The sequence below is a fragment of the Lissotriton helveticus genome, chromosome 8, assembly GCF_964261635.1.
Source record: "Lissotriton helveticus chromosome 8, aLisHel1.1, whole genome shotgun sequence".
Taxonomy (NCBI): domain Eukaryota; kingdom Metazoa; phylum Chordata; class Amphibia; order Caudata; family Salamandridae; genus Lissotriton; species Lissotriton helveticus.
The window spans coordinates 1,504,108,237-1,504,121,010 of record NC_136069.1 but is presented as its reverse complement, the minus strand read 5'-3'; the positions used below and the strand labels follow the sequence as shown (position 1 = coordinate 1,504,121,010).

At 44.6% G+C, this 12,774-nt stretch overlaps 1 protein-coding gene across 2 annotated transcripts in view; it reads right to left on the bottom strand.

Moving 5' to 3' along the window:
- Positions 1-9,914: 9,914 nt before the first annotated feature.
- The window catches only part of CCDC90B (coiled-coil domain containing 90B), a 110,910-nt gene continuing 108,050 nt past the window's right edge, over positions 9,915-12,774 (bottom strand). For both annotated transcript variants that reach the window (XM_078658482.1, XM_078658481.1), the window contains one exon: positions 9,915-11,035. In XM_078658482.1, coding sequence (XP_078514608.1) covers positions 10,980-11,035 — 56 coding nt within the window. In that variant the 3' untranslated portion in view covers positions 9,915-10,979. The remainder of the gene's footprint in view (positions 11,036-12,774) is intronic.

Below are 12,774 nucleotides of genomic sequence, written 5' to 3'. Positions count from 1 at the left end.
ATCTCAGCAGTGATTCCTTTGCGCCATGGGCTGCAAGCCTTTCTGTCACTAGCTTGGACAGCGTACAGACCGCAGTCGGCCATTTCGAACAGGTCACTACTGAGGCCTTGAACACACTGGCCCCAGTACAGTCCCGCCGCCGAGCCAGAAAGAGACCATCTGCCCCCTGGTTCTCTGACTCCCTCAGACTTCTTAGGCAAGAAGTGAGAAGAAAGGAGAGGCTCTGGCACGCCAGCTGGGACTTTAAGAACAAGGAAGCTCATAAATTCCTTGTTAGGAAATATAAAGCCGAGATTATGCAGGCCAAACAAGATTACTTTGTAACCCTGACCACCTCGCTTTCCTCGCCGAAGGAGCTCTTTAAAACTGTTGACTCCTTAGTCAACCTACAAGCCCCTGATCCTGTTATTCCTTCGCAGGACTTATGTGACAGGATTGCCTCCTTTTTCCACACCAAAATACAGGATATCCATTTGGCCCTCGAGGAACAAAGAGCCTGCGTTAGTGCGTCCATCACTCGGGTTGAGATGAATATGACCACTATAGACATCTCCCCAAAGCGCACTTTGGACTCTTTTCCTCTGCTGGCCTTACAAGATCTGGAGATCCTGCTTAATAAGATCAAATCTGGATCTCCCCTGGATACCTGCCCACTGAAAATTATCAAGCAGTGTAGGGAGACTCTCTTACCACCGTTGCTAGAAATAATGAATCTAGCCATTAGAGATGGTATTTTCCCTATGGAGTGGAAGAAGGCGGTAGTCAAACCCCTGTTAAAGAAGGCATCCCTTGACCCGGAGGTCCTAAAAAACTTCCGCCCCATCTCGTTGCTTCCTGCCCCAGTGAAGATGCTTGAGGCACATCTTAACAAGCATCTCGCTATCTTTGTGGAAAGCTCGGGATGCCTGGACTCCTCCCAGCATGGATTCAGGAGGGAACACAGCACCGAGTCAGCCCTCACCATCGTGCTTGATAAGATCCGCACGACAGTAGATGGGGGCCAGACCACCCTCCTGGTCCTGCTAGATCTAACAGCGGCTTTCGATACCCTCTCCCCCTCAGTGCTTACATCTCGCCTGAGGGAGGTGGGGGTGAGGAATGCAGCCTTGGATCTCTTGACCTCCTTCCTTATTGGGAGGGAACAAAGAGTCAAGCTGGGGGAGTTCCTATCTCCATCCCGACCAGTGCTATGTGGGGTCCCTCAAGGGTCGGCGCTTAGCCCGACCCTTTTCAACATCTATGTGACCCCACTAGCCAGGCTAATAAGATCTTTCGGGATGGAGGTAGTTTCTTATGCAGACGACACCCAAATACTCGTCTCTCTTCCCCATTCAGATGTGCTCACCGCCTCCAAGTTTAGATCTTGTATGGAGGCGGTTGGTCACTGGATGATTCAGAACCCTCTTAAACTGAATGGGGAGAAGACTGAGGTGTTGGTGTTCGGGGGGAAAGAAAACATCTGGTCAGCCAATTGGTGGCCTGACTCACTAGGAATATGTCCCTCCCCCACAACATCTGCTAAGAACCTTGGGGTGATGATAGATCCAGCCCTTGATATGGGCGGTCAGGTGAGTAGAACTGTCTCCACCTGCTGGGGCTTGATCCACACCCTGCGAAGGATCAGGAAATATCTTTCCTTGCAGGCAAGAAAGCAAATAGCCGTTGCATTTATTGGCTCTCGTTTGGACTACTGTAATGCGCTGTATGCTGGGCTAAACCGGAGCCACCTGCAGCGCTTACAGGTAGTCCAAAACGCCATAGCCAGATTTGTCCTGGATATTCCCAGACGCTCCTCAGCCACTGCGGCCAGGAAATCGCTGCATTGGCTACCGGTAGAACTTCGAATCCGGTTCAAAGTCCTATGCATGACCTACAGAGCCATCGCTAAAAATAGCGACACGGGTATTGGGTCTATTATCTCCCACTATACCCCTGGTAGGAACTTGCGTTCCTCCGGGAAATTACTTCTGACAGCCCCCGTGTACGAAGAGCTAAATGGGGTGGCAGGGCTTTTTCCACGCTAGCGCCCAAATGGTGGAATGACCTCCCTCTTGATTTGAGATCCCTTCCGTCTTTACAGAATTTCCGCATTGCCCTAAAAACTCGCCTCTTTCGACAAGCCTATATGTAAGGACGTCTGCTTCAATTTTGATTGTATTGTTAGGCGCCTTGATACCTGCGGGTTATTGTTTATGCGCACTATAAATTTTTATCATATCATATCATATCATATCATAGGTCATTGCTTATTTGGAACAGCCTTGCCACAGTCTAAGTGACTATGCTCTTGGAAAAAGTTTTGAATGCGCATGCATCAGGCTGTGTGCAATCCTAGCCTCAGTGATGCAGACCATCATGTCTGTGGTTGTTTTAAAATAAAATGATCTTTTTTTCTTGTTAAATGCAGACCGTTATAAAAAAAAAAAAAATAACTGCCTGCTCGAAAAAACCTTTTTGTGAAAATGCAAATGGCTTACCATTAATGTTTTGCGACTGGATTTCGATCACAAAACATTAATACATTCCTAAAGAAATCTGTATCTGGAAGGGATGGCTTTAACACTGCCCTTCCAAATCCAGATTTGGTATCTCTTCCCAACCACAAATTGCGATGTGTTTAATATGAACTAGTTACCTGCTCCCATTTGGAAATTACAGCTTATCAAATGTAACAAGGTGACTCCAATGTTATATGGGTGAGCTATACCTTTAAAAAAAATTTAAGGGTTTTTCACTACCAAGACATGCAAAACTGAAAAGTACATGTCCCATTTTTAACATCCATTGCACCCTCACACTGGGCTGTCAAAGGTCTACCTTAGGGGTGACATGGATACTAAAAAGAAATGTTTGGGCCTGGCAAAAGGTTTATTTTGTCAGGTTGAAATGGCAGTTTAAACTGCACACACAGGCTGCAATGGAAGGCCTGCAACATGTTTAGAGCTACCTAAGTGGGAGGTTAGCACTTAATTTACAGGTCCTGGGCACAGGTAGTGCTACCTTATTTGGGACTTACAAGTAAATTAAATATGCCAACTGGGTATAAGCCAATCTTACATTGTTTTTAAGGAGCGAGCACAAGCACTGGTTAGCATTGGTAAAGTCTGCAGAGTCCTAATGCCAGCAAAATCAAAAACAGTGAAACAGAAGGTCTGTGTGCAAAAAGTTAGGGGGAAAACTCCTATAATCCCAGGTGAGGAAGCAATGTCAGCTGCTGAGCTTGTGCATGAGTGGTAGCAGCGAAGGAGTGAGATCCGTCAGCGTGTGACTGCTTAACTCAAAAGGCACAGTGTTTTGGCTTGCTAAGTTCTGTATATTAAGTGACGGTAATTGTTTACAATTTCTTTCCTGTTACTGTGTAAAAGGAAATGATGAGCAATACGAAGGCTCCAAGATAAATGCATGTATAGTGTGAATATCAAACTGCTTTGTAGGAAGCTCTACACATTTTTTAACATTTCGATGGTTGGTTTTGGTATAAAAGGGTCTGTGGTATATGGAGATGACACCCTACGCACAAGATCAATTAGTCTGGTCAGATCGGATTGGTAGTTTTCACAAGTGTTTCTACTGGTTCCACAAAAAGTTTAGTTAGAGGACGTCCTCTCTTCTTTCTTTCGTGGTAAAGAATTGCTCTAACTTTTAGAAACCCTTTAAAATTCAACATAAAAGGTGTGAGGTGTATGTGTGAGGTGTACATCACCTCCATCCTAAAATAATATTGCTATCCCTAGCTCTGATGAGGATTAGAATAATCATGTTATGCTCCAGGACAACTCTAAAGGGCACATGCATGCACCTGTAGGCAACTATCCATGGGACAGCCCCAGATGCTTGGCTAATGTAGGCATTTCTGCTGCCCATGAAATGCTAGAACTAAGGTAGTGGATACTGGAAGGACAGGCCAGGAGAGGATTACCCAAGCGTTGGCGACTAGTCATTATCTGCACCATACCATGAGGATCCCCTTGCCATCCCAAGGTTATGGCACCTCCAACCACCCACTCCTTTGAAACCAACACAAGTCTCTCTTACAGGAATTGGCCTACAACCCCATACAATAATGTGTCAGGGGCACTGAGATTGGAGAATGGGATATCCAAAGGTTTTGTAGTAGAGTGGAGAGGGCACTATTACTTTCTTTTTTTATAACACTTTTTATTGCTTTTATGTACCAAACAACAATTGCCATGTTCCACCCAACATTGCAAACAAATTGACCCATTACAACAATATTTCCCCAATACTAGCACAGCGTCGTGAGCCCTATATCCCAGAACCAAGAGGCCCAGGAGCTGCTACCCTGTCAGTCCATGAGTGTCCCACGATTTCTTTCAAATCTTTTGAAATTTCTTGGGGCATCCTCTCGCTTCGTATATGGTTTCCTCAAGTTTGCCACATCAATCCATACCCTTCCTCCACGCCTCAAGGGGAGGTGCTGCCGTGGATGTCCAGTGACGGATGATGTCTCTTTTAGCTATCATTGTACCCAGTCCAGCCAAAACTATCTACTCTAGGCTCACCCATGTCCTCCATGATACCCAGCAAAGCGATCTGGGGATGGGGTTCGATGGGGGGCCTCTTGGCTGGATAGAGTCTCCAAAAGAGTTCCACTCAGTCCAACAGACCGCAGCCCTCCAGGTACGAAACACCACCTGGGTATTCTCTGAGCGCTGGCAAGGGATAGGGGTGTCGTAAAGGATGCCCATTACGTTGTCAAGCCATGGTGAGGCCAGTTTGTCTGTGTAGGCAGGGTCATCCCTCCCCGCATAACCAATTGTTAATAGGGAGAAGATGTGTAGCTCGATAATATAGCCACAAATTTGCCATAGCCAGTTCCCCATCGTAGGATGATAGAGTATGATTGATTGATGATTGAGTACACTTCCCCATATGGGAAGTGTACTCAATCATCAATCAATCATACTCTATCATCCTACGATGGGGAACTGGCTATGGCAAATTTGTGGCTATATTATCGAGCTACACATCTTCTCCCTATTAACAATTGGTTATGCCACCCTGTGAGGGCCCTGTAGTATATCACTTTAAGAGTGATGTATTGTGTAGAATCTTTAGTAGTTCTAGAATGTTTTATATGTGTAATAGGGAACATTCTCTAGAAGCTGTTATGAAAGAAGCTCTGTTACCTACCAGCTGTATATTCATTCCCACAGTGGTGGGGGTTCAAATAAAGAACCTAACTTCAAGAAATTACCGGTGTATCTTTCGTTACTACAGGCCACCTGCCCAAATAAACTTGTGTCCCATAGCCTGTATTGCATCAAACCACGTTCGTGGGATAATTAAGCGGTAATTTAGCAGCACATATTGAAGCTACGAAAGAACCATCTGTTTTTAAAAGGGCAACACGGCCCATGACACTAAGGGGAAGGCTAGGCCACCATTTCATGTCTTTGAGAACCTTGAGCGTCACAGGTTCAAGCTCAGCATTAGGCCCAGCTCCCTGGAAATGTACATACTGTTCTGGCAGATCAGGATTTGAGATTGCCACAACTCATCACTGCGTTTCCCTTGTAGCGGGACCAACAGGGAATTATTCAACGTGTAGTCCTGACACTTCACTGAAGAGCTGAAAGATCTGGAAGACCCTGGGCCCAGTGTCAGCGGGCGGGACATAAACAGCAGGGCGTCATCTGCATAAATGGTGATGGGGTCATCAGTTGCAATGCCACAGTCAAAACCCCACAAGTGCACGCCACTTCTCACCCATGTTGCCTGAGATTCCATAATCAGGGCAAACAAGAGCAGGGACAAGGGGCAGCCCTGCCCAGTGCTTCACCCGATAGGTGTATTGTGTGAATATCAAACTGCTTTGTAGGGAGCTCTACACAATTTTTAACATTTCGATGGTTGGTTTTGGTATAAAAGGGTCTGTGGTATATGGAGATGACACCCTACGCACAAGATCAATTAGTCTGGTCAGATTGGATTGGTAGTTATCGAAAGTGTTTCTACTGATTCCACAAAATGTTTAGTTACAGGACGTCCTCTCTTCTTTCCTTCGCGGTAAAGAATTGCTCTACCTTTTAGAAACCCTTTAAAATTCAACATAAAAGGTGTGAGGTGTACATCGCCTCCATCCTAAAATAACATTGCTATCCGTAGCTCTGATGAGAATTAGAATAATCATGTTATGCTCCAGGACAACTCTAACGGGAACATGCATGCACCTGTAGGCAACTCTCCATGGGACAGCCCCAGATGCTTGGCTAATGTAGGCATTTCTGCTGCCCATGAAATGCTAGAACTAAGGTAGTGGATACTGGAAGGACAGGCCAGGGGAGGATTACCCAAGCATTGGCGACTAGTCATTATCTGCACCATACCATGAAGATCCCCTTGCCATCCCGAGGTTATGGCACCTCCAACCACCCACTCCTTTGAAACCAACACAAGTGTCTCTTACAGGAATAGGCCTACCAACCCATACAATAATGTGTCAGGGGCACTGAGATTGGAGAATGGGATATCCAAAGGTTTTGTAGTAGAGTGGAGAGGGCACTATTACTTTCTTTTTTTAAAACACTTGTTATTGCTTTTATGTACCAAACAACAACAATTGCCATGTTCCACCCAACATTGCAAATAAATTGACCCATTACAACAATATTTCCCCAAAACTAGCACAGCGTCGTGACCCCTATATCCCAGAACCAAGAGGCCCAGGAGCTGCTACCCTGTCAGTCCAGGAGTGTTCCACCATTTCTTTCAAATCTTTTGAAATTTCTTGGGGCATCCTCTCGCTTCGTATATGGTTTCCTCAAGTTTGCCACATCAATCCATACCCTTCCTCCACGCCCCTGGAAATGTACATACTGTTCTGGCAGATCTAGATTTGAGATTGCCACAACTCATCACTACGTTTCCCTTGTAGCGGGACCAACACGGAATTATTCCAATTAACGTGTAGTCCTGACACTTCACTGAATAGCTGAAAGATCTGGAAGACCCTGGGCCCAGAGTCAGCGGGCGGGACAAACAGCAGGGCGTCATCTGCATAAATGGTGATGGGGTCATCAGTTGCAATGCCACAGTCAAAACCCCACAAGTGCACGCCGCTTCTCACCCATGTTGCCTGGGATTCCATAATCAGGGAAAACAAGAGCAGGGACAAGGGACAGCCCTGTCCAGGGCTTCACCCAATAGGAAATTCGCAGGACAGAATGCCAATAATGTGCACTCGACCTTGCGTTCTAGCACATAGAACACTGACAAAGACATGGAACCATGGTCCTAAGCCCATGGTCAACAGAGTCTCTTCCATAAAGGAACAATTCAAAGGCCTTTTCAAAGTGCAACAGGAGGAGGTCCGCTGGTCCTCCCAAGATCTTGACACGGGCAAGGGCCACTTGCAAGAGATGAAGGCAGTGTCTGGTCCCCCGGCGGACAAGGCATAATTATAGGACTGTAGTTCCATGTGTGACGCACCTCTCAGTGAGGTAGTGGAGCCCTTGTCCTTATCTCCATTTCCCAAGGTCATCTAATTCAGCCAGCTAGTTATCTCACCTCTCCAGTCATGTTGAGAAACCCTTACTTAGTCCATTCAAAACAGGCCTGACCCAAATAATATGTGATCACGCACTGTTGATTGGCCTGGGGCGGGGATGCGAAAAACCCTCTGGGGATCATGACCCACATGATAAACTGAAGCTGCTGACATGAATGTGTAGTAGCTCACTGAACCAAACGTAGACAAAAACAACAACAAAAAAGAGGTTACGACTCGATATTGCCTTTTTACATACCCCAGGCCCTCAGGCCTCTTCTCATAGTGACATAATTTAGTATGAGGTAAGATTCTGCCTGGTACCCTCAAGGGAATCCAAATGCTGTCCGGCGGTAGGACATCAATCTGAAGTTAAGTAGAAAATGTACAGAGGGCCCCAGAGGGGATTGTAAAAAGACTCATGAAGTAACATTGAAATAAATGTACGAGAGCGATGAACAAAATATCAGAGTGGGAAATACACAGGCCCCCTCATTCCAACATCTTCAGTGCCTTGTTGTCCTCAGCGCCAATGGTTTGGTGCAGCCGGCGAGCAACATGGAGCAGTGACTGAGGTCTTCCGGCAGGGCCGGACAGTAGTGCCCAAATGAGATACTTGAAGAGGTTCTGCTTGAGCTCTTATGTTCACCAGAGAGGGGGATTAAGTGATGTTTTGTCTTAAAAAGTCAGAAAAAAACAGTTCCCAATGTTTACTTTGCCAAACTGAATTTACAAGGCATGGTCGTATAACAGAGCAGGTAGGGAGGAGACGAAGACGGCAGTCAAAAGTTCCCAGAAAAGATCCGGCTGCATGAGATGAGCTAATAAAAATTCTAAATTGAATAGCTCCCACAAAGTTTTTTTCTGTCAACCTTTTGTAAAAAAATTAATAAATGTAAGAGCGTTTTTATTAAGTGTTTGCATGAGTACAACACACATTGCAAGTACAGTATCAGGTAATGATTCAGATAACCAATGTACAATGTCCCATGAGGTCAATGCATCACATAAATTAGCGGAAACACCTGTAGGGGACATTGGTTTGTTCTTTAACGTAACCGTGACAAATGATATGGTTAACAGCTTGAACACTAACTAGGGCACTAACAGTTCTGAGTCAAGATCTGTGTCTCCAATGCGGAGGGGTATAATAATGATACATGGCGGGCATGCAGCTCCTTAGTTCTGTTGCCCCCCACAGCAGGCACACGCACAGCATTCCGGCACCGCTTCAGCCAATGAGCCAAGGTGGGGGAAGGGGGATCGGGAGCACTGCAGGCATGGCATTGGGAGCCAAGAAAAGGGAAGGGGGGTGGCAGAATCACGACTCACTGCCGGACCCCCCGCCCCCTCCCAGACACTGTTAACATGCGTTTGTCCGGGTGGCAAGAAACGGGTGATAACCCAAACGAGCTGTTTATAGGCTAAGCATTATGTGGTGGACTCCTTTAATACCCCTACTCTCCCTTCTTGAACCAGATTTAATAGCAAGCTAGTGAAATGCCATCATTCACGTTTCTGACTCTCAAAACACCGAATGGTTGTCCAGTGGGCTGATCCAAACATGGATATGAGACACAACAAAGCCAATGGCTAAAGCAGGCAGACCCAAAGCCTACTCCACTTATTTTGTTCTGTGGACTCCTTCCACACGTGAATGACAATCCAATTAAGAATTGGCTGAATGGGTCTGACCAAAAGCCTCTTTGTATATGTAACAGTATCATTTTATGTAGTGTTTGTGGTTAGAAAACAATCCCAGACAGCTTAATCTGTCAAGTCAGACCTAATACAACTAGTATCCGGTCTTGTGAGCGCTTGGCTGTGCCGGTTGAATAGGTGATAGCCATGGTAATGACACCATATGTCCAGAGCTAATCAAAGAAGGAAACTCTGCAAAGAGAGGGTTTTTCTTATCCGCTATGAACCTCCTCAAACACCCCCGCCCAAAAAAGCCAAGTAGATGTTACCCACTATTATGAGAGCTTCCATCAACTCGGTGCTAGAATATGGACAGGCAAAGTTCACTGACGTCAGCTGTAGCAGGCCAGTGTTCCACATTAAACCCCATGCCCTAGAGAGAAATGAATCACTTAACAATCGTTTTGGGCTCTGCTCTGGCACCGGCATTAACCAACTCAGTGGTTTGCTGCCTTTGTGAACAGTGAAAAGGGGCCAGATCAGAGTTCACTAACAGCTCACATCAAGACTGCACCATCTATCCTCCAAATACAAGGGGATTTATTTTTTATAGAAGCAATATTTGTAGAGTTGAAAAACAAAACTGTTGCAAACAAACAAGGGTAGACTAGATACATCAGGTTGCCTTTTTTAATCTCGAACATTTGATCTAGACAACATGCAAAGAAATAAATCACAGCACCAAATAAATATTATGGACCGATAAGGTTAAACAGGTTTAATTTTTTCAACAAAATGCAATCAAAAACAATATATGTAAAAATAATGAATAGTGCAAGTAGGCATGTAGAGCAGAAAGACAACAGGATTTTAGCAGGTTTTTTTTTTTAAATCAACACCAAGCTTTCCTAAACTCAGAAGCAAATGTATGTTGCCTAAAACAGTGCATGGCCGTCGGAGAGACCCATGGGCAGGCCTAGTGTGGCAGGAGTCTAGTGGAAGGATAATACTGCATTCTCATTTGGATTTGGAGAGATCAGTTGAGAAGGAATGTAACTGATGGACCGCAGACCAAGGAACACTCTTCGTTCCAGATCTGCTGGGGGCCAGGCGTCCTACTTGAAATTGCACTTTCCAAATCAGGTGCAGACTGAAGAAGAATTTTCTCCAGTTGCATGCCTTCACCTGCTTCAAGAGTGGCTCTGAGTAGACAAAGACTTTACGGAGGGATTTGTAAATGCTGGGATTTCTGCCATGAAGCGACAACAGTAGCTGGGGTCTGGACCAAGTAAAAAAAGGAGTGAATGCTGAAGTTCCTCATGGTAAGAAGCTCTGTTTGAGAGTGGTTACCGTTATACATTCGTAGAGAACAGAGCTAACTTTCACCTGTCTTTAGACTCATGAAGTGCAGGCAAGAGAATCCTGGATTACCAATCACACGATCTATATTGTTCATCTCTGCCATTATCGTCTCAAGTTACCCCAGAAAAAGGCAGTGCTGAGGTGAAGTGGTGGTACACATGAGGTAACGCAAAGGATACAGTACTGAGTCCAAAATTGAGGTGCAGGACCGCATATACCTGGGGTTCCAGTTTTATTACAATGATGGAGCAGAAAAACCTGTGTGCATCATCAGGACAGTTCCGAGTGGCCACATATCTAAACTTCTATATGTATGCAACAACTTTTACAATAAGCTTTTCAGAATTTTTCTTGAGTAGGGAAAGCAAAGTTGCCTTTCAGTTCCTCCTCCTTCAACACGTCTTTGGTAATGTCCACACATTATAGATAAAAAAGGCCACTGTTCCGCACGTTGACGTTTGCAGTGCTATTTCCACAATCGATAAAATCCCAGAGCTATTGCTAAACATGCAAAAACGGAACCTGCAGAAAATAAAAAAATATATAGGTTAACAGATTAAGGTTTATTTAGAAACTTTCAGCACTTTGCCTTTCACTCCAAAGATTATATAGCACAATACAAAACTAATTTAAAATACATATCTATACCCGTGACACCGCATTGACCTATGGCACCCACAGCCATTAACGTGTAACATTAAAATAATATAAAAACATCAAACTTTTAAAATCACAATACAATAAAAAAACTTTTTCTTGCAGCAATCAAATCTCTAGCTTGTCTCAGAAACTCGGAAAAGCAGAGTTCTTTTGCCCACCCCCTTACCCTGCCTTTTTGGGATGCCTGTTCTCAGCTTCTTATTTGTAATGCATTTATCCTCATAGCTCTGTCTGGTCACATGGTACTTGTTGCTTTGAATCAGGCAAACTTCTCCCACTTTTATCTAGATATTGGTCTACTACTCTAGTTGTTATAACCAAACCAACCCCTTGATCCTGGCTCAATGCACCTTTTAACAATGACCCTGGAGATTACTGTCTCCCTGATCTCCAAGCAGAGTGCAGCTCATCATAAAACAGAGAAAACTACATGCATAACACACATGCATGTTCAGCACCTTCCAGTTTTGTGTTTATCATGAATAGGCCAACTGGCTCACGGAAACTACAAAATGTTTGTTTGCATTGCTGTGAGTTACCCAAGGACGTTCAATAAGATTGAGGGCATTTTGAGGTGTTGCACAGACTTCAAAGTTCCGGGGAACAGTACTGTTTCAAAGCCTGCAGGGCCGACGTCTAGCACCAAGAGGCTGTAGCAGTAACAGACTTACTTCTTGGGTATAGTCAGTGATGACAGTGTCCAGGCCAATGTTTCTAGCAGCACTTTTCCATTTAACCATAATCTTCGACTGTGAACTAATTTCTGGGTAGTCTCTCCAGGTTTCTAGCAATCATTTGGTTTAGGAGAGATGCTGGGGTTAGGCTGCGTATTAAGGGGAACCGCTCTACTATAGTTAACAATTATGTCCAGAGATCTGGTTGAAAGCCTCCCGGTATCTAAAGTAGTCTTCTACAAAATCACCTTTTATTTGCCTTTGTCCATCCCCATATGTTCGTGCCATATGTCAACTTGTTACCCAACATGGCCTGTACCAGTTTATCAACACAAGGAGGGAATTTGTTCCATATTCCCAGGCTATGCAAAAAAATAGCTTTGATGATGTTTCAGGTTTCTCCAACGGAATTTCGACATGTATTTTCCAGCCTAACTAACTCAATAGTGTGGGCCTAAGTAAGTAACAAAAGGACTTTCTCCAATTTTGCACCATCCAGGTAAAATTGCCTCGATTTTGTTCTCTTCCTCCCAAAAACGTTATCTTCGATTTGATGGCATTTATTCTAAGTATTCAAGGCAACATTGCTATATTACACTAGGTTGTGCTTGATAGCCAGTGGGTGTGAGGGCTATCACGATAGAAGCATTACCGAACAAAAATCCGGGGACTTTAGGACTCTCTTTTGCAGGTATTCATGTCTTGGTGCAGAAGGTTAACAGATCAGAATTCCATTGGTTGTGAAACAAACTATACTAGACATGTAGAAATTGTCTTTTTCTGAAGGCTTGACTAATTTACAAAACACTGGGGCATGTAGGTGGAACATACTTTAGAAACGTTACGCATGTAAGTGACCTTGAGTCACATACATTAGTGGTTCAAGCTTGTTTTTCATAACCTCGCTCCACTGAAGAAAATCTGCAT